General features: G+C 45.7%; 1 protein-coding gene across 4 annotated transcripts; it reads left to right on the forward strand.

Annotated features, from left to right (window-relative positions):
- The first annotated feature begins 1,439 nt into the window (after positions 1-1,439).
- Positions 1,440-21,415, forward strand: LOC103617361 (toll-like receptor 2 type-1). Of its 4 annotated transcripts, none has more exons than XM_017736868.1 (4): positions 1,440-1,594; positions 13,147-13,431; positions 16,782-16,851; positions 18,651-21,415. In XM_017736868.1, the coding sequence occupies exon 4, from the start codon at positions 18,655-18,657 to the stop codon at positions 21,034-21,036; it is 2,382 nt and encodes a 793-aa protein (XP_017592357.1). In that variant the 5' UTR covers positions 1,440-1,594; positions 13,147-13,431; positions 16,782-16,851; positions 18,651-18,654; the 3' UTR covers positions 21,037-21,415. The 4 variants fall into 4 exon arrangements, with proteins under 4 accessions (XP_017592357.1, XP_017592358.1, XP_008633869.1 ...); XM_017736869.1 differs by lacking the exon at positions 1,440-1,594 and adding an exon at positions 12,830-13,007; XM_008635647.2 differs by lacking the exons at positions 1,440-1,594; positions 13,147-13,431 and adding an exon at positions 16,398-16,626.
- The last annotated feature ends 8 nt before the right edge of the window (positions 21,416-21,423 follow it).

The raw sequence follows: 21,423 nt of genomic DNA on the forward strand, positions 1-21,423 counted from the left end.
CAAGAAGTAATTCCTCCGGGAGCTCTGTAGTATTAGGCAAAGTTTTTCATATAACTTTTCATAACAATAACTAAGGAATGTAATAAGCTCATTAAGATTACTAGAAATAATTGCTGCCATCAGGAGACATCTGTAGCTTAATTAGCAATCTACTTGAATGCAAGTGGAGTTGGGCTCCGTTAAAAATCATTCCTCCTACAGTAAAGGGAAAGATGAAATAAATAATTGCTTTGTACCAAAGTGATTGTAATTCTGCTGGAGTGAACTGGAGAGGCTGTTCTAAAGACATCTCATTGTCAGGAGCAAAGTACTTTCCAACTTCCTGCCTTGTCCCTATAGTGGCATTGGGAGCTTCACTGATCCCTCTGAAACTGGTACCCTTTTTTTAAGAGACTTTTGCAAAAGTTGGTTTTGGTTAACCAAAGAAGTGCCTAAAATTGGAAAGGGAAGACTAAAAACATATATATAAAAGAGCAATAACTTGCACAGTTCACTAGTAGGGCTGATGATGGAGCAGGGGGAAAAAATCCCCATCGGTGCAGTTCCAAGCATTCAGTATTGACTTCTATCAGTGTGAGCACTACAGTCTCCAGGCATTGACTGTTTTCCTAAGAAGAGAACTGGGAAGAAGTGACAGCCACCCTGCTTTCTGCTCCCATCAGGTTTGTGGCTTCTTATATGTGTATTGAGGGGTACCACGTTATCACTGTCCTTGATTATCACAAGGTATAGTGGCCAAGCCTGCCTGGTTGGGCTAGTATTTCCATTATGGAGCCAGAGAACATTCCTGGAGGTTTATTGGTACTATGAGAGACAGCATTTGGGCAAAACCAGAATCTGCAGCAGGGTCTTTGCGTGCCCTAGCCTTGCCAGGCTGCAGCAAGCCCCTCACAGCATTACGCTGTAGAACTGCGGGAAGGGGAGCATCCAACGCAGCTTCCCTGTAGGAGAGGGGCAGTGCTCCGTTGGGACCCGCTTTTGTTGGCGTGTGGGGCTGGCACAGCGCTGAGCTTGCTCCTGCAGGGAGGGATCTGGACTGCCCAGCAGCCTGGCTGCCGCCGGTCCGGCCTGGGAGGCTGGTTTGAGCTCCTTGGGAGCAGCAGACAGGCTGGGCCAAGCTGTCAGCCCCGGTGCGGGCTCAGAGCTGCGGGGGACAGGGCTTGTCCCCAAGGCAGGCTCAGCTGGGGAGCACCGCTGCCGCTTGCTCTTGGGAGTTTGTCACAAGCACGGTGGCAATTGGCAGATGTGTCCTACCGCTCCTGCAGCTGCACCTGGGCATGCAGGACTGTTCCAGCTGCTGGAAGAAGCGATGACCAGCAAGCAGCGATGCTGGCAGAATGAGCCTAAAACTCCGAGGGCAGGTGAGGGATCTGATTGCCGGGGGCCAAATGACTTCACTGGAGAGCTGTTAACTTAATCTTCTGAAGAGAGCGGAAGAGGAGGAAGCAAGGGAGGTTTCCACCACCTGCATTAGGGCTGGCAGTGCCTGCAGCTCCACCACCCAACTTCTTTCTGCCTCTGGAGAAGCCTCAGTGACTCCTGGGACGTCGCGGCCTTCGCAGCACCGCAGGTTCCTGCAGAGCCGTCCTACCAGGTGAGCTCCTGGCTGGTATTTACAGTGGTAGGATGGGTGTTGGTTTCCAGCATTTGTTTTCTTCCCTTTCATCCTTGTGAAACACCCACTGTTTATTTTTCTTAGTCACTGGGTCACCTCCATTTGCTTTGCCCTTTTCACATACTTGCTTTGCTCTTTTCACATACTTGCTTTGCTTTCAGCAACTACTGGAAAAGGTGCACAGTGGCACCTCCCTGTCACCATGGGCGTGTTTTACTTCTACCTTTGATTGCCCCGTCCTGTTGTTCAGTCTCTCTGACCACTCGTATGGAGAAAAAGGCTCAGGGCAGGGCTTATCATGTCCTCTTCTGCAACATGCTTGGGTGGACTGAAGGCTCACTGTCTCCCCAGGACTGCTGTACTGTTGTGGCCCTACTCTGCCTGTCAGAAAGGCAGGGTGAGTGTTGGATTGCCATAGAGACAGAGGTCGGTGTCCCAGCTGGAGAAGGAGGTCCCTGGTGTTGCTTGGGGCAGTTGCCCAGTCCTGCACTGGAGGAGGCTTTGCTGGGCAAGTCCCAGCGATGCTTCCTGTCTCTGCAAGCTGAAGGACCTGGAGGAGTGGGAGGCAATGGTAGCTCTGCTCTGTCCCATTGTGAGCAAGCGACAGAGCAGAGTAGGGGAGAGGGTTTGTTGTCCCAGCCCTACAAGGTGGTGTTGCAGCTGAGGTCCTGGGGGCTTGCACCCACTTCTGCAGCTCATTACTAACATGTGGATGTAGGCACTCCTGGCCTGCTGCAATCTGAATCTTGCTGTTCCTCCCTCCATCTCTAGAGTGGGTTTCTCTGCAAAAGCTGTCTGTGCCAGCTTGACAAAAACACCTCCTTTGTAACTCTGGGCCACACACTGTGCAGCTCGCTTTTTCTGCTCTGCTGCATTTAATTTTCACTGTGTTCTTCAGCAGCAACAGCAGCACAATCCCTCAAACCTCTTCTACGCCTGGGGTTGCTCTGAAGGATTTTTCCCCTGGTTGTATGTGGGCGTTACTCCCTGGGCTGTTTGGGGTTTTAGCAGCCTTGTTTAGAGGCAGTGGAGGTTTGGGTGATTCCACATGGCCCCGTGCACCTCTCTGCAGATTTTGTTGCCTGGAGGCTGCCAGCAACCTGCACGCGCAGGGACCATGCTGGCTCAGAATGCAGGACCTGCCCAGTGTACAAACTAGTGCCAGATGAACTTCTTTGGCTGTTGTGGACTAGCTTCTCATCTAGCATAAACTGGTGATGTAGTCACTGTCAGCTAAACTGCCAGCAGCCAGGCTTGGTTTGCAGCTGAGCGCAAGTGTACTCATCTCTTGGAAGAACAACGTCACCCTCATGAGTGACCAGAAAGGCCCCATCCTCTTCAGCAAACTCAGCTCTTGTGCAGGGATTTTGAGAAGGCAACAGATCATACCTGTGACTGTTCCTGCCATCCCCTGGGTTATGACTGCTGTACCCATGGGCTGACTGGCTGTGCTAGACCTCTTCTCCAACCACTCTGGAAAAATGCTCTGTTTTCTAGGAGCCATTTGGTTTTAATTTTGACTGGATGTACAATTTGTGAAGGGAAGCTAATGCTTTCACACGTCTTCGTTAGCACAGATGTGGGGGGAGCCTATGCCTGGACCCTGCTCCAGCTCTCAGAGACAGAGACGTGGAAGGTGGGCTACCTTCCCAGGGCTGGGTATCAGTGGGCGCTATTTCAATGTTAGAAATAATGTAACAGTGCAGGGCTATTTCAAAATTGGAAATAACCTCCTTCTCATGCAATGCTGAGGTGCTGCAGCAGTGCACTTGTCCATCAGTGCCTACAAGAACCTGCTACCATGGCTGGTTCTGATTTTGTGAGAAAAATGTTTCACTTCATTCACCTAACACAGCCTTGTTAGATGAAAGGTGATTTGCAGTGTGGTGTAGGAAATGCTGAAGAGTGCAAAACAGATGTTCAAGATCATGAGGGAAGCTTGCAGAAATGTCAGGAAATGCTGTACCATTCCCACTGCTCTCCCCAGACCTGTGAGACAGTGGAGCTTATTGCTCTATTATCAGCTGCATTCATATGAGAAAGGCAGCATACCAGCAGTGCTCCTCCAGCTGCTTGCAGGCAGGCTGGCTCATTCTGCCTTCAGCCCATCTCATGATGGCACATGTACATCCTGGACAGGGTGCATGGCACATGTGAGGGAATGGAAAATGACCTCACGGCTGCCCTTTTTCCAAACCAGCGTGGGAAGCCCTTTCTCCTCCTTGCCTTCCCCCACACTTCTCAGCCACACAACCCACAGTCTGTGGTGTGAATGGTTTCTGGAGCTCAGTGGCAGTTTCGTATTGATCAGCTCTTTCCAGAGCTGCCTGCAGGTTGATCAGTCCCACTGCAGACAAGCAAGCAGCTGTTAACCAGAGGAGATACTAGCCCTGCTTCTGTTGGTAAAAGCCTCCACTTAGTCCCAGGTTGTCTTCCTCCTTTCATTATTAGCCTTCAATTAGGCACCTTCCAGTCTCTCCCATTGGCTAAGGACGAGGCACTCGCTGTATTTGATTTTGGGCTCTCACTGTGTGCAGTTTGTGCATTTGCCAAATGACTTAGCACACCAAGTTTCAGTTTTTCCCATCTGTATGTTCTTGGCATGTACTGCACTTTCCAGGGCAGCTAGAAATCAGACCATAGGTGTCTTTTGCTTAATCAAAACTCAGCTGTCCAATTTTCCCACACCAGCCCTCTGGTGAGCACAGATGTGGCTGAGCAATTTTCTCCTGACACTTTGCTATCACTTTCACCACTCACACATCACAGCAAGTGCAGCTGGTCTTCCTCTCCCAGCTTGCAGGGTTTGCTTTTGCTTTTGATTGCAGTCTTGAACATCACAGCTCAGCACAGCCTGGCCTGAGTCATCTGTGGCTTGCAGGGTGGGATGCCCCTGATGGCAAGCAGAAACCTGGGACACAAAGTCCTGATGAAAATGCCCAGGGGTGGACAGCCTGCTGAGCTCACAGTGACACAAACTTTTCCTGTCTGTAAGTATTTCTGCCTTCTGAGTGGGGTTCACAGGCAAGATTATGAGTTTCTCTTGTAGTAGCTGAACTTTGTGACCCAGTGTGATACCCTACAGCAATGTGCAACTTGTGATTGCCCTCAATTCACAATATCATTAAGGAGAGATATCTTTGTGCCTTTTATAGATGGCCTGCTTATTTACTGTTTGGTGGAGGGTTTGTTTGGACTTTTTTAAAGAAAGGAGCCTTTCCATTCTCTTTAAAGGTTTTTATTAATAATTCAATTTAAGTACTGATAAATTACAATTAGCTGAGGACCAAATAATGGTTTATACATATGCTTCACAATCCTTAAATGAATATGAAATATTTTTTATCTCTTTTTTCTCAGCTTCCTTAGTAAAATGTAAGCCTGGGTGCATCTTCCAGAATGGCTGACATGACTGATGCTCAGTAAGCTGCAGGTTTGATTTTGGTTGCAAGAACCTCATGTGCCGTTTCCCGTAATAGAGAAACCTGAAATCTAACCAAGACAGTATTATTCTTTCTGAAGAGCTGATTTGAGGGATGAGCTAAAGGACTTGGCCTTTGTTCTGTCCTTCTCCTTGCTCCCTCTTGTCTGGGTCGTCCTATGTCAGTTGAACAGCCCCATCAGGGAACCTGTCAAGGACAAGTTCAGCTGTCTTGGCCAGAGCATCATGTTTCGTATAGAGAGAGTTTGTTAGAGAAGTCCTCAAAAAACTGAGTATTGATTTCTGTGAATAAAAATAGGAAACAGATGGCACCAATTCCAAGTGGTTAAGTGGTTTTTAACTAGGCCAGTAACTAATGTTCTCAAATGCCTACAAAATATTACAGTTTTATCTTAGCAAAGATCAAAAGAACAACTTTAAAGCACTTGCCAGGCACACGGAGCCATGTGTTCTAACAGACGACAGACCAAATGTATCCTTACAGTAATGGGACTGACTTGCCAATTTCAAATTCCCCCCGTATTCCTGCAGCAAATAATGCCTAATGACTGCTCTGGTTGGGTTTTTTTTATTATTATTTTTATTACTACTACTGTCGACCCAGTGTTGCCTCGAACATGCTGCAGGTATTAAGAGAAGTCTGCAAGTCTGGGATCTGAGAGAGAGCCTGGTAAGGAAGCATTTCATGAGAGAAAGGAGTAGGAAGCCTCTGGAGCTGCCCAGGTCTCCTTAAGTGTCTGAGTTTGTCAGCATCCACTGCTGTTTAGATCAGTCTGCTTACTCATGAGTATCTGTATTAATTCCTAGAAAAGTACAAGGAGAAGACAGACCACAGCATGCCTGACATGGATTTGCACAAGCAGGCTCTGCACTGCCGCACAGTCTCTCAGACAGGTTGTATGAATGATGTCTAAGATGACTGAACCCACGGGAACTGCAGCACTGCCTAGCAGCAGGTGGAAATGCTGTGTGCCACCTGCTGCAAGCTCCAGAAACTAGCCTCAGTTGTGCAATTTATTCTGAAAACTGTTTTCCAGTTGTACAATTTATTCTGAGGACAAAAGAGGCCATTTTTCATGAGCTGGAATAAACCTTTCGGAGTCCACACTATGTGGAGTTACAGCTGAGCTAATGCTTGCCCTTGTGCAAGATGCTGACTTTGATTAGTTTTTCTGCCCAACAGCTGCTTCTGCTTTCCACAAACACTGCACACTGGCTTACAGTCTGTCTCTCTCTGGTGCCTGCTGCTCTGCTCTGGGAGCCAAACCCCATGCTATGGGAGGGGAACGCCGCTGTGTGTGCCTGCACTCTTGGCCCCTTTTACCTTACTGAAACTTCCCAGGACATGGGCCTCTCTTTTGTTTCCCTGGTTTGTGTGTCACATGAATGGTTGTTTTTAAGCAGTCTAACCTTTTACTTAGCTTGTTTGAAAAGCATATTTTTGGCAGTGGAGATAGAAATATAAGCACACTGAAATCTCTGGATCTGGTAATGGTACCTTTCCCCTGCATTCCACATCAAAACAGTCTGGAGTTGAGCTTCTAGAAGCTCTATGTATGAAGCTGAATGTCGATGTCACCTCCAAAAATTATGCAAAAAATCTGTAGCAGGGATGTTTTTTTCCCTTGAATTTCATCTTACCCATTAGACTTTAACATATCTCCTGAAACAAAGAGAGAAAGAAGGACTGTCAGCTTTCTTTTGGTAGGTAGTTGTAGGGTATAGCAGGTATCAGCAAGTCACAGTTAGTGACATTTGTGCAGTGCTTTAAGAATTAGAAAACTGTCCTACCGCAGTGACAACCAGGAGAGAGACTTGGGCAAAATTTGGGATCCTGCTGCCTCTTTAGACAAGTAAGTGTTTAGCATTTAGTTCTGGGATGTCCCATATTCAACTGACACTGGTGTCTGGAGACTCTGGAGTTTGGATACCATTAATTGCTGTTGGATTTCTGTGTCTGCTTCTGAGTATGCTCAGGATGTCTCAGCACAGCTGGTACTCGGTCAGCATCATCCATCTCTGACAGGATCCTGTAGTTAAACGCTTGCTTGTATCTTCTTCGCCCACATTTTCTGCAAGGCTTAATCCAGTTCTTAATCACCTGGCTCCTCCAGAAAGCTTGTCCAGAAGAATCACCTCCTTTTGTTCTGTGTCTCAGCCGTAGTAGCATTTACAGAGGTTTAGGGAGCCCACAAAAAAAATTCCCTCTCTCTGCTATGAAACTGGAGCAGTCATGGTGTATCTTCCCTGAATTTCCTTATTGTCCTGCTTACTGCAGGAAAAGGAGCAGTGGTGACAGCTTGTCTCAGTGATTTCCCCCTGCCACCGACCTCTTGAACAGAAGGTTATGGCTTCCCAGAGCCGGGCAAAGCCAGTCTGTGTGCAGGAGCAGTCTTGTCCTGCTGCCCACAAATGTACAGGGTTGATTGGATGGGGACCCAGCTCTCAGCTGCTTTCCCACTGGTGAGGACTGGGAGCTAGGGGATCTTGTTGCCCTTCTGACTTTCCACCCTGGAGGAGAGGGAACAAGGAAGCCCTGCTCCAGCCCTGCAGTCCCTCAGTACCTTCATTATCTGATTTTTCCTTTAAAATGCATTAGGGGTTCATCTAATTGCAGAGTACATGCACTGCAAAAGGTGTGGCTTTGTCTACAGAGTTGTTGCACACCAGAGGTCATAGGGAAAAGCGAGGGTTGGAGGGGAAGGAAAACCCCTGGCTGAACTGTGGGGTGGGAAGTGCAAGCCTTTTAGGACAAACCAGCTCTAAAGCATGATGGTGGGCTTTGCATTTGGCAGCTGGGTGAGGCTCTTGCTCTGCCTGTCATTTCCAAAGGCTTGCTGAGCTGGTCCTAGCATGGTTGCATGAGACCAGCAGCTTCCCTATCCCTGCCTTCCCTGCTAGAGGTGTCCTTCACTCCTGATAGATTCCCAGGGAGGTTTTACTCCTCTTTGGATGGCAAGAATCTGGGCTCAGTAAGGCTGATCCTTGGAAAGACAAAGCAAAATCTATTAGTCGTCGTCCATTTTTAATTTATTTTAGGAATTTTCTGGTTTCAGGGTTGTACAATGTTTACCAAGAACGAGCAGCCAAAGTAAACCACACAAAAGAAAAATTGCAAATGAAAGAGCCAGCCTCACGGCACAGCTGGTACCTTGCCTCCAAGGGCCTCAGTCGTTTCAGATTAGGTGCTCACTTGGCATTCTCTTGCAAATATGCTTGTAAGGAATCATCCTGGGACAAACCTGCCTCCATGCACAGCGACTGACAGAAAGCTGAGGCAGGTCTGGAAAGACTCTCTAGCAAGAGGGGGGATTAATGTGCCTGCTTGTTAACTTTGGCAGAGCATGCAGTCATCGTTGTGCCAGCAGAGTTAGGGAAAGCAGTTGGAGAGGGATTATTTTATGATTGGTGGAATTCCTGTGGGATGGGGCATTTATTTGGGGCCTTCCTGCAAGGAGTAAAAAGCAGAGGGGAGCACAAAGCAGCTCCTTCACAGACGGCAGGCTGTTTTGACATGACGAGCCAAAACGGATGGAGACGTTCCCTTCTCCCTTAATCCAGTTGCAGACCTGACTCACCCTGAGTGAGGGACTGGTATCAATATTGTCCTGTTACTCAGTGAGAAGTTTGGAGCTCACAGATTTCTTGTCCAGCAAACCAGCTTGCCAGCTCCTTGCTGAATTCCCCCTGAAACGGAAAGGGCTGCCCAGCCTGGAGGCAGGATTTCTCCACCTGCAGAAACAGGGAACCAGCCAAACTCATTCACAGGCTGTGTTTCATCATGAGAAGTGTGAGAAATACTTATTTTACAGAAAAGTTTAGACCACTGAACAGTAGGGGAGAAGAGTCCAGCCAACCTTCACTTTACCCATCCCTTCTCCCATTACTCATTGCATTTTTGGTAGTGACTCTTGAAAAATTCCGTTCAGCTGGAAGGCTTTGCAAATATCAGAGAGGACACTGTCAAAGGCAAACGTGGAGACACCAGAGAGATCACCAAGAAAGATTCCTCTCAACAGAGGGTTGTGCATCTCAGTATGCTCTGCCTGGCCTTTTGTGAGCTGGGAACAAAGAGTTCAAGGAATGAACCCCAGAGAAATAAAGTACTCCAAAGAACTGATTTTAGGGAAATTTGTTGACACTATTAATCATGGAACATTCAGGAAATTAATTTTACATGATGTCATAAAAACAGCTCATGAAAGAAGTGCAAATGTAACATAATTTCTATAAATAGAAAAGAATATTTATGCTGACACTTGTGTAAGTTATAAGCTGAAAACATACCAGGTGGCCGGTCGGTTGGGTAGGAGTTGTTAGACTTTGGATAATAAGATCCAAAGAAATAAAGAACTTGTGCCCACAGGTGCAAACTTCACAGTGAGTAAAGCATTGAAGGAGTATTACTGGAGTTGATACAAGGTAGGAGAGTGCATCTAATTTGGTGCTCTTTCCCATGGTAGAGCAGATGTAAGGTAGACAAATTCTATTACCTTATGGCTATCTCTCAGCCAACTTATTCTGGTCCTGTAGTTTCAGCTATGGAGATGGAATTTGGTTGTTGTTTGCTGGTTTTTTACCTCTATTTTCTTTGATTCCTCTTCCTTTGACAACTCTTCCATCCAAAAGCTGTGAAAGGCAGAGCAAGTTACTTAAAAACATGAGTTACCATGCTTTCTATACTCATTAGAGCTATGCAAAAGTCTTTTTAGCATTGCTACAACCCTCTGTTGCAATGCCACAGCACAGCCACGCTCTTCCCGGCATGTCCAAGTAACTTACTCAGGATGTTAGAGATCCATTCAGCTCAAAGTTTGTAAATATAGGTATTTCACAGCAGTAGAAAACACCTTGGTTTTGGGGTTGATCATCTGGTATGGTGTGTTTCTTTCTGTAGATACTGTGATAAAGACAAAAAGGCAGCACATGCTCTAATTGCATGGTCTTTTCTGAATCTGTCATTACTAAGCTGTTACAGTCAAGAAAACTCACAGAAGAGCAAGAAATGCAATATGAGGATAATTTAGAAGGAATGATTAAAATAGCTGAGTGTGTGCTTGAAAATCAGCTTCGGCTGTCTGTTTTCAATCATGTTCAAATTCAGAAAGTCAGAGAATGGTCTGATATTGGAAATCACTTATTATTTGAAGATGGTTTGGTGGCCCTATCAGAAACCACACACACTTTTAAAATATTTTCTGACATCTTTTTATGATCAGACTTTTAATTTTCAGTAAAAATTATGTTTTCATGAATGTTTACAACTTGGTTTAAGTCAAGCTTCTAAGGGGTTTGTTTAAAAAATTATACAATTGCAAAAGAAGACAATAGAAATAATCCCTGCAAGAGACTCACAAAACATGTCATTTTTCCAGTGAGTAAAAAAACTGCAGGAAATAGTACCTTAGATTTTTTTGTATTTTTAAAAAATGTGGAGTTTTGATAGGCTATAAATCCAGAAAAGTACCTACACTGAAGAAAGAACTTCTGAGGTCTTGAATAGCTGAGAAAAAAGAGATTTGGAATTGACTAGTTTTCTCTTTCTGAAATCCACTGTTATGTCTGAAATATTTTATGGCATCAGATAGAGAGGGAGTCAGCAGCTGAATGTGAAGCCTGAACTACCTGTGCAAAATATATCCTGGCATTATCTTTTTTGGAAGAAATACAAAAATCTTGATATTTTTATGGTACATGATAATGATCTGCTTCATTTCCTGCTAAAAAAATTGTCCAACTGTTAAACACAATTTCTTTTCTTTTGTATAACAAGCAGTTAAATACGTATCTCTGCATCCCAGCAAAGTGCTTTCCACCTCCGTACAGGAAACAAACTCTAGTTGGTTCTGCAATGACTTGCTCCCATTCCCAGGAATGTTTCCCTTCCATTAAAAAAAAAACCCAAGAAACAAAAAACCCCAAAACAAAAGGTTAAAAAGAAAATACTTTTTCCAGCCTATTAGCACTAAGTAGGCATAAACACAAAATATGTCCATGCATTCCTCTGAATGAGGCAAGACAAGATTTGCTGAACCTTTCCCATACTGGAATGCATCAACATTCATGTCCCTTTGCCCAGCCTCTTGAAGGAGTTTTTACTTGAAGCTGAGCGAAGCTTTTTTCCTCCTTATGGGAAATTCCAGAGCCAGGATGTTAAAGCCTAACTTCCTCACAACAGCCTGCCAGTGATGGCTTGCACCCGCTGGGCTGTGACAGGGTGTGTTCTCTCCTGGTGAGATGAAATGAAGGAGAAGCTGTTGAAACAGCGAGCATAAGAGATCCATTCCTCTCTCTTCCTGACCCTGCCCCTCTGGTAGTGCAGCCTGTGCTGGGAGCCCATAGCCATAAGTGTTTGTGGCTCTGCCCAAAACCCTGCAAAATCTTTGGAAACAGGAATGGCACATCTTTGTTTAAAAACTGGAAATATGGCTTAGGTGTCCAAATACCATTCTGGGCAGCCCATAATAGATGACCTCTGTCATATGTCTGGGATACAGCAAAGCAAACTGAAAAACACAAAAGAGTGAGATAGACATAGAGCAAAGAAAAAAGTCCTTCAAAACACTGTGTGAGTGGTCCTCGGGAAAGCTACACAGAAGTATTTCCTGAAGATCTCTAAAACAAGAACCAGCTTGGTACATTTATAATGTTGAACCAATCAACACTATGAAAATTGCAGAAAATATTTTAAAAGAAAATATGATTTCCAGATTATGTCTGTTTTTAGGGGATGGATCCCTGGCAGCAGGGAGCCTATCTGCCCAAGTTCATTTGGGCTGACCTCTGAGGTCCCAGTACCATGTATGTGTTTCAGGTTTCTGAGTCCTACAGCCTGACTAGGCTCTGCCTCTGTCATGCCTATGGAGATCCAGGGTTGTGAATATGGAAAGTATAAGGGCTGGTGTAGCCAAGCTGGTCTGTCAGAAAAGCTGAGGTCAAGGCTGCTCTGAGCAGGATGAGTCTTCGACACCTCTCCCCATGTATGGTTCCCATCCCTGTATCTTCTCTGGGAGCTGGACCCCTTGCACAGGGATGCAGGAAGCTCTGGGCGATGCTCAGAGGAAGTTGTACTCAACTGGATATATTTCCAGACAGACCTCTCCCCTATGTGCACCAAGGGAGATCATCAGTTGTCGGTATCAGCTTTTATTTTACCTTTCTTTCTGCAGCATGCCAGGAAGCCTCCTGCCAGATGTGGGTGCCATTGATCCCACTGCATGTCCTGCGTTTGTGTGTGGCTGAGCTACTCATCAGCACAGTTGACTGGCATCCAGCCCCATGCAGGCTGGGGGAACAAGCAGCAATGATTGTGGGGACCTCTTTCATGTGAGTTGTCCCAGAGTTCTCGTTTTGGAGTAACAAATCTGTGTGGTGGTAACAGGATTTTGTGTGTTTGTCACAGTGGTCTCCAGAATAGGCTGTCAAAACTTGCCTTTTTTTCACTGCATACTACTGGAAAATATGTATTTACTGTGTATCCTAGCATTCCTGTCAGAAACAAGTCTTTTCACTGTACCTAAAGGACAAGGTGAGAAAGGAACGGCGTTGTCCAGCTTTGCCTTGCATGTAGGCTTTTTCCTGTTGATGCAGTTTCCTTGGGAGTCAAGAACTCATCAGAAATACTTTGGCAGAAATTATGTGTTTTCTCTTGTTGAGTCATGCTGTTACAAATATGCTAGAAAAATGAAACTATCCATATCATTAGGATAAGCTTTGATGTCTTAGCCTGCGAACTTCCCTGCAAGCAGCTCCTCAGTTAAGGCAGCAAAACAGTGTTATGTTTTTCTGACTGAGTGCTTTCAGAAAGGATATGACAAAAATAAATCAACAACTCTGCTTCCTTGGAAGAGGCAGTGCTGTAGGCTGGCTGCTGAATGACTAACCAGTTATACATCATTATCCTGCTCTGCCACAACTGCAGTGTGAGGATTGCCCAGAAGAAAAACAAAGGTAATCAGGTCCTTTGCATTTAAACTTTCAGTCTGAAGATCTGACCAGGGGGTTGAGCAGCTGGCAGGGTAGGCCTGATATGGAACACAACAAAGTTAAAATGGTTTACTTTTCATTATCATGTACCTTTTTGTTGCAGCTTGAAGATGAATACCTGAAGCCCTGCAAGACAGGTTAAAGCACAGCCACTAGCAGTGCATGCAAAAGATCTGTTCCCAGGACCATGAAAGGATGCCAAGCCATTCTGCTTTCAATTACTTGAGTATTATACCTCCTGCTCCAAAGACCGCAAGGACAGATTTGACTTTCAGCTTTTCCTTGCCATCCTTTTCGGGGGGGCGCTTAGGGTAAGAGCATCCCAGGTTCAGCCTGCCTGGCACTGCTGCGGCCAAGCTGACGTGCTGGCACATCCTGGTTACCATGGGTGAGTATGAGGAAGCAGTTTTGTGCTGTTTACAAAGATTTGGAAAGCGTTTCTGCTTGTGTCACAGGCTGGATATATGTCAATGGATTTGTGTGTCCCTCCCTTTTCTACTGCTTCTGCTTTTTCTTTGAGGCAGGGATCTGGGGCGCAGTATTGCCTGTGTTGGGTCACTTCTGCACTGCTCACTTGTCCTTTCTACACAGGAAAGCAACAGGCAGCTCTGAATGTGGACACTGACATAGAGGAGGAAAGAGAGGAAGGGAGGGGATGGGCTGCAGGATCCTCCCGTGTGAGACTGGGAATGGGAAGTGCTTAAAGAGTGCATCATGCCCAGTTTGTGTACTGCTTGTGCTGCTGTTGGATAGACGGGAACATTTAAAGCAAGACAGCTTCAAAAATAATGACCACGTCTCTATCTTATCCCCATCTACCTGCTGGCAAAGGCTTGTGTGGTGTCTATGCTTGGAACATCTGCAGTTACAAAAGCACAGGCTTGTTGCAGATCCACGTGCTTCTCTTGGGAAAATGTAATGTGGGTGAAGGCATGTGGCTTGTTTTAAACAGTATAAAAGAGGAAGGAAGGTTAATCATAGCTTAAACTTGGAAGAGAAGAGAAAGCACCTACAAGGTGCACCTTTGTTCAATGCTAAACATGCAGTTACTCTGGAGAAAAAGCAGTTGAAGAGTATTCTCATCTTAAAAGACAGCAGCTTTCTCCTACTTTAGATTCCTTGGTTTCAAAACAAGTCGTTTTGAGCCATGCTGCAGCACAATTTGAAAGCTAACGCACTGGGAGGCAGGTGGCTGGTACCTTGTCTCTGTGTGTGGGGCAGCTTGTGGAGAGCATTTTTGAGCATCCTCAAACCTTCCTGACTCTGGATAATGTGATAAACCCTGACAATCACCCCCATTTCTTGGCGTTTTAAGCAGCGTGCTGAAATGGCCTCCTTGGTTTGTGAACTGTGGCATGGTCACACTAGTCTTCTCTTTCTGAGAGAAGCCAGAAACCTGGCCCAGTGTAGATCCATGATGAGAGCTGGCTGAGCCTGGATGTTAGGAGAAAGTGGGTACTTACCTCAAGTCTCCATGAATGTGTGGTGATGAAGCTGTAATAGACAGAAGAGTGTGCCCATTTCACACTGAATTATATACATGGTCTTCTTCTCCAAAGCTCTTCCCAAATTTAACTAAAATTTTTAACTGTATCATGGAGGCACAATTTTGAAGACAAAAATATATAGGAATGAGTCTCACTGAACCTGGAGTTAATATTTTGAAAACTGAAGGTTTTCCCTGTTGAAGAACAAGAACCATTTCAGCTGAGAGGTGCTAGAGGGAAGAGGTGGCTTTGGAGAAGTTGATGACATCCCTTCACTAGAAGACCATTTCCCTTCTCTGCTCTGCCCCACAGCTGCTTTGTCTCTATTTTACAATGTTGTTATGCTTATCAGCTGTCCTCTGTAGTAGACAGAAAATACAAGGCTATCTCAGTCTTTCAGTTTCTTTTTTTCTTAGCCTAATGTGCAATGCTAATGTCAGTGCAGTGGGACTGAAGTTGCTATGAGATGCATTTGGGCTCTCTGTTGGCTTTCCCACTCTTGATCACACAGATGCAGCTGTGGGCCCTCTGACACGTGGCAGGAATCAGTCTGTCTGTCTGCTCTCAGGCAGGTACTTCTCGGTGTAAGAGGGCAGAAAAATGTGACAATTTCTGAACACAGAAAAAAAATGGTAACTGCAACAGGAATGTTAGTGTTTGAGTGTAATAGACTTCCCTTTCAGAGCTGGTGGGATGAATCCCTGCCCCTTTATGCAAGCAGCATACTTGGCTGTTTGACCAACCATATGTTACTTCAGTCAGGTTAAAATAAATACCACCAAACCTCCTCTCTCAAAACTGCCTTTGATGTTTACAGAGAGATACTTTCCTTCAGACTGTGTCTTGTGCTTCAGACAAAATATAATTCCTATTCTTACTAATTTTCTGTTGACAACATATGACTGTAGTGTCCTAGGAAATGAAAGGATGCTGACTGTTTCTATAGTACTCTCCTTGACTAAACAATTTGACTCCAACACTTAATATATGTACCACTCTATATATTGATAATATTTTACAGAACTTACATAACTTGGTTGTGCTGAGATGTTCTGTTTCTCAGCTGTTCTGGTTTGGCCAAATTTAGAAATATATCTTCTGAGAGAAGGCAGGTCACCACCACCCCTCCCCACCAGGTTCGGGAAAAATAAATTTTCCTTGAAGGAAAGTGAAGGAGATAAAAACTATTTATTGAACAAACACACAGGAAAAGGAAAATAATGCTAAATAATAAAAATCTCGCTGTGGAGAAAAACCTGGGAAAGTGTTAGAGTCCTCCCTTTGGTCTCCTCAGAGCTGGGGCTTGGCCCAGGGCCAGGCCCTCTGTGCCCGGTGGAAAGTCCTCCTGATGTGCTCGGAGGTTGAAGCAGTCCAGCAGAAAAGGGAGAAAATCCGAAATTCCAGGGAAGGAAAAAAGTTCAACTCTCAGTCTCTCTCCGGAGAAAAAGAAACTGAACAACTGGCCAAAAACTGACTGGAAAAACTGCAAGCTGGGTGCCTCCTTGCTCCCCTGCCACAGCTGGGGAAAAAAAAAGTCCCTATCTCTGTGGGACCTTGAACAAGCTGCAAACTGCTTCGATAAAGTTTTGCTCAGTTTTTTCTTCCCCCTCTCAGGTTCAGTTTAAAGGCGTAGAAAGGCACAAAGTTAATTTCTGGGCATAGGGCAGCAATATGGGATACACACCATAAAGTCACCCCAAGACATCAGCACAGTGAACAACCCCCCCAGTGCCTACCAGACAAAAAGTATTGAAAGTAGAGGTACAGGGAGGTGAATGCAGTTCTGCCTGGGAACTATTTCTGCACTTAATAGTGGAGGAAGTGATTATGAAAGAATTGCGCAAAATGGTTGCATCAGCCTTTCCAGCAATGGGAGTTGACTGACAAAAAGAAGAGACTGACATTAAATTTTATCTTGCAAAGAAGAGAGTTCAAGCACGAGCTGTTCCCATTTTTGCATCTCCAGCAGCAGCAGCAATAGAATTGGTCGAAATGTGAGTTTGAAGGGCAAGCCATACATGCTGGACAATCCTGGACTCCTCAGAAGCCCTGGTTTCCTTAGGGGAGCCACCACTAGTGAGAAGAGGTGCAAACTGGTATGATTCACTGGATAGTTAAAGGACACTGGGAAACTGGGAACATGAAGTTTTGTTTGAGGAGAACAGTATTTTGAGGGTGGAATATTTTCTCAGTTGAGGACTGTCACCTCATCAGACCTGCCAAAAATTTCCAGCTTTCATTGTGTTTGCAGGTATGAGGTGACCATTCAGATGCCATGATCAGCACCCGAGGAGACTGAAACACAGCGTGCAGCACTCAAGGTAAGTACTTAACCTCTGCTTATTCAGGGTTTATGGGCAGTGTTCATCTGCAGTACTGGAACTGTTTACAGTTCAAACTTGGTGCAGTGTCCTTTGGCACCTGTGGCATGAAACACAGCCCTTCTTTACATTAAAATCAGTGTTGTTATAATTACATCCACTGTTTATGGGGTGACAGTAACATCCAATTCCCGTCTATTACTAGTGTTGTTTTACAGAAAAGTCTGATAGACTTCATTGCATATCAGCTTGCTCTGCCTTTTCACTAAAGAATGTGAATTGCTTACACAGTGTGCAAAAGGGTGTGGCAGGAGCTCTGCTTTTAGAAGCCCTGAGGCTGGTGAGACTCCATGCAGGGGACCCCTCTGTCTCTTCTGGTAAAGTTTGTGGTGTTGGAAACCTCAGACCACTGGAAGGGCTGAGAGGGGGAGCAGGCTCTGTCTGGGCCATGTAGCCATACAAAATGGGCAGGCTGACTCTGGAAGGGCTGGGAACGTTTGTAATCATAGAATCACAGAATCACTTTGGTTTAAAAAGACCCTTAAGACCATTGAGTCAAACCATTAACCAAATGCTGCCAAGCCTACCACAACTATGTCCCTAAGCACCACGTCTGTATGTCTTTTAAATACCTCCAGGGATGGTGACTCCACCACTTCCCTAGGCAGTCTGTGCCAGTGCTTGACTTCCTTTTCTGTGAAAAAAATTTCCTGATATCCAATCTAAACGTCCCTTAGTGCAACTTGAGGCCATTTCCTCTTTTCCTGTCACTTGTTACCTGTGAGAAGAGACTGACCCCCACCTGTCTACAGCCTCATTTCAGACTGTTGTAGAGAGTGATAAAGTTCCCGCTGAGCCTCCTTTTTCTCCAGGCTAAACAACTATATCTCCCTCAGCTGGTCCTCCTAAGACTTACATTCTAGACCCTTCCCCAGCTCTGTTGCCCTGCTCTGGACATGCTCCAGGACCTCAGTGTCCTTCTGGAAGTGAGGGGCCCAGAACTGAGCACAGGATTTGAGGTGAGGCCTCACCAGTGCCAAGTACAGGGGAACAATCACTGCCCTGGTCCTGTTGGTCACAATATTCCTGATACAAGCTAGGATACCATTGGCCTTCTTGGCCACCTGGGCATATGCTGGATCATATTCAGCTACCTGTTGACCAGCACCTCCAGATCCTTTTCTGCTGGGCAGCTTTCCAGCCACTCTGACCCCAGCATTTAGTGCTGCATGGGGTTGTTGTGACCCAAGTGCAGCACATGGTGCTTCACTTTGTTGAGTCTCATACAATTGGCCTCAGGCCATGGATCCATCCAATCCAGATCCCTCTGTAAAGCCTCCTTACCCTGCAGCAGATTAACACTCCCACCCAATTTGGTGTTGTCTGCAAACTGAGTGTGCACTCGATCTCCTCATCCAGATCATTGAGGATCTAACCATCTTCCCCTGTTTGGGGCCGAAACATCCAGCTGTAGCTTCTTTGCTGAGACGAGGCATAATGTGAGAGATGAAAGAGGTGAGAGCCATAGCCAACATGCCTGTGAAAAGCCGGGACACCAAGGCTGGTCCTTTATGGCTCTTGACAAGTGATATGGCTGTACTCTAGGGATGAGCAGCACACTGTGGTTGCAGGACTGAGAAACTCAAGTAGGAGAGGAAGACGGACATCACAGGATAACACTTAAAAAAAAAAAAATTAATATGAAATTACTAATAAAATAGTGGAGGTTTTCAAGAGTTTTCAGGTGCTGTTCAAAATTAAAATTTGACCCTACCTTCTCTCCTTTCTGTTTCCTACAGCAAAATGTCCATCCACGCAAAACACAAATCAAGAACTACACACACCTGGCGAGTGTTGGCCATCTACATGATCTTAGCTGCAAACCTCTCCGAACAGCAAGCGCTGAAGCAGGCTTGTCCTTCATGCGGTACCAGTCAGCTTTGCAACTGCTCTTCCATGGGCTTGGACTTCGTTCCCCTGGGACTCACGGCCAAAATCACAGTATTAGACCTGGCCCACAACAGGATAAAGCACATCCGATCCCAGGACCTGCAGCAGGCTGTGAACCTGAGAGTCCTGCAGCTGCAGTCCAACAAAATCAGCTCCATAGATGAGGACTCGTTTCAGTCCCTGGCAAAACTGGAGCTCTTGGACTTATCAAATAACAGCTTGGCTCACGTGTCCCCTGTGTGGTTTGGGCACCTTTTTTCACTCCAGCACCTCCACCTGCAAGGCAATTCCTACAGAGACCTGGGGGAGAGCTCCCCTTTTTCTAGCCTGAGGAACCTGAGCTCTCTCCACCTGGGCAACCCGTGGTTCTCTGTGATAAGGCAAGGGAACTTTGAGGGCATTGAGCTTCTGCACAAGTTGTGGATTGATGGTAGCAATCTCAGTCAGTACGAGCAAGGAAGTTTGAAATCAATTAAGACGATAAATCACATGATCATAAACATAAGAAATAGTAATATATTTTCAGACATTGTTAGGGATCTTCTGCACTCTGTCGCTTGGCTGGAAGTCACAGAAATCAAATTACCAGTTGAAAAAAAAAGCTTGGTGCAGAATTCTAGACGTCCTTTTAGGATACAAAAACTTACATTTAAAGAATCTTTCTTCACAGATCAAGCTATTAGCCGAGCAATAGTGTTACTGAAGGAAATCACCTCTTTAAAAGAGTTAGAGGCAGTCAATTGTGTGCTTGAGGGGAAGGGAAACTGGAACATGAGAGAAATTGCGAGGAGTGGGCAAAGTTTTGTTGAAACAATAATGATAATAAACGTAGTGATTCAGAATTTTCATTTGTTTTTTGACCTGAATGGTATGGAGTCACAAATAAACAACCTGAAAAGACTCACTATTGCAAGCTCTAATGTTTTCATGGTACCATGCAACATTTCAAGAAGTTTTTCATCACTTCTGTATCTGGACTTTCATGATAATTTGCTTGCAAATAACCGTTTATATGAGACAATCTGTGAAGGTTCCTGGCCTTCATTGCAAACTTTAAATCTAAGCCAAAACTCTCTAAAATTTCTGGAAAAGACTGCAAACTGTACATCCCGTCTACCCAAACTGACTAATCTTGACATTAGCCGAAATAATTTTGGTGAGATTCCAGATGTGTGTGAATGGCCCAAAACCCTGAAGTATTTAAACCTCTCCAGCACTCAAATTCCTAAAGTAACAGCCTGCATTCCTCGATCGCTGGAAGTTTTGGATGTTAGTGCAAACAACCTGAAGGAGTTTGGACTGCAGCTCCCATCTCTGAAAGAGCTGTACCTCACAAAAAACCAGCTGAAGGCCCTGCCTGGTGCTGCACCCATTCCAAACTTAGTGGCCTTGTCTGTCAGAAGAAACAAGCTGAACAGTTTCTCCAAAGAGGAGTTTGAGTCCTTCAAGAGAATGGAGCTGCTGGATGCCAGTGACAACAACTTCATCTGCTCCTGTGAGTTCCTCTCCTTCATCCACCACGAGGCCAGGATAGCCCAGGTGCTGGTGGGGTGGCCGGACGAGTACGTGTGTGACTCTCCGCTGGCAGTGAGAGGGGCGCAGGTTGGCGCCGTGCACCTGTCCCTGATGGAGTGCCACAGGTCCCTGGTGGTGTCGTTGATCTGCGTCCTGGTGTTCCTGGTCATCCTGCTGCTGGTGGCCGTCGGCTACAAGTACCACGTGGTCTGGTACATGCGGATGACGTGGGCATGGCTGCAAGCCAAGCGGAAGCCCAAGCGAGCCCCGCCCAAGGACGTCTGCTACGACGCTTTTGTCTCCTACAGCGAGAACGACTCCGACTGGGTGGAGAACACCATGGTGCAGGAGCTGGAGCAGGCCTGCCCTCCCTTTCGGCTCTGCCTGCACAAGCGGGACTTTGTGCCCGGGAAGTGGATTGTGGACAACATCATCGACTCCATTGAGAAGAGCCGCAAAACGCTCTTTGTGCTGTCCGAGCACTTTGTGCAGAGCGAGTGGTGCAAATACGAGCTGGACTTCTCGCATTTCCGCCTCTTTGATGAGAACAACGACGCGGCGATTCTCATCCTCCTGGAGCCCATCCAGAGCAAAGCCATTCCCAAGAGGTTCTGCAAGCTGCGGAAGATCATGAACACAAAGACCTACCTGGAGTGGCCTGCTGGTGAAGAGCAGCAGCAGGTGTTTTGGGAAAACTTGAAAGGAGCCTTGAAGTCATAGAAGTCAGCAGCCCCCATTTCAACGTATTTCCACAAAAGCCTGTATATCACTGTTTCTTACTGTTAAGAATCTTTTCTTGCTTATTTTTCTTCGTAACTGCAACTGGCTTTGTTGCATATAGAGATAATTGTCATTTTACCAGCTGGTAAAGACCTGTTTTAGGCTTTCCAGTGATTTGATACTCTGGTCTTTAAAAGTCCCTGCCAATAACTCTGATATTTGGAAACCGTGTTGGACTTGATCTGCTTTTCTAAGTACATTTTGCTGGGTGTGGGGTATTTCTGTACTTTTTACTCCCGTTACCGCGATCCCCAACTAGTTTCTAACAATGCCATTGTAATTTGCAAGTGAAATTAAAAGCCAAGGGCTTCAATCAGTATTCCCCTG

The sequence above is a fragment of the Corvus brachyrhynchos genome, unplaced genomic scaffold (genome assembly GCF_000691975.1).
Source record: "Corvus brachyrhynchos isolate BGI_N302 unplaced genomic scaffold, ASM69197v1 scaffold175, whole genome shotgun sequence".
Classification (NCBI taxonomy): Eukaryota; Metazoa; Chordata; class Aves; order Passeriformes; family Corvidae; genus Corvus; species Corvus brachyrhynchos.

Bases quoted from the DNA above. Each gene is read 5' to 3' on its own strand.
- LOC103617361 (XM_017736868.1), top strand. From the start codon at position 18,655: ATGTCCATCCACGCAAAACACAAATCAAGAACTACACACACCTGGCGA.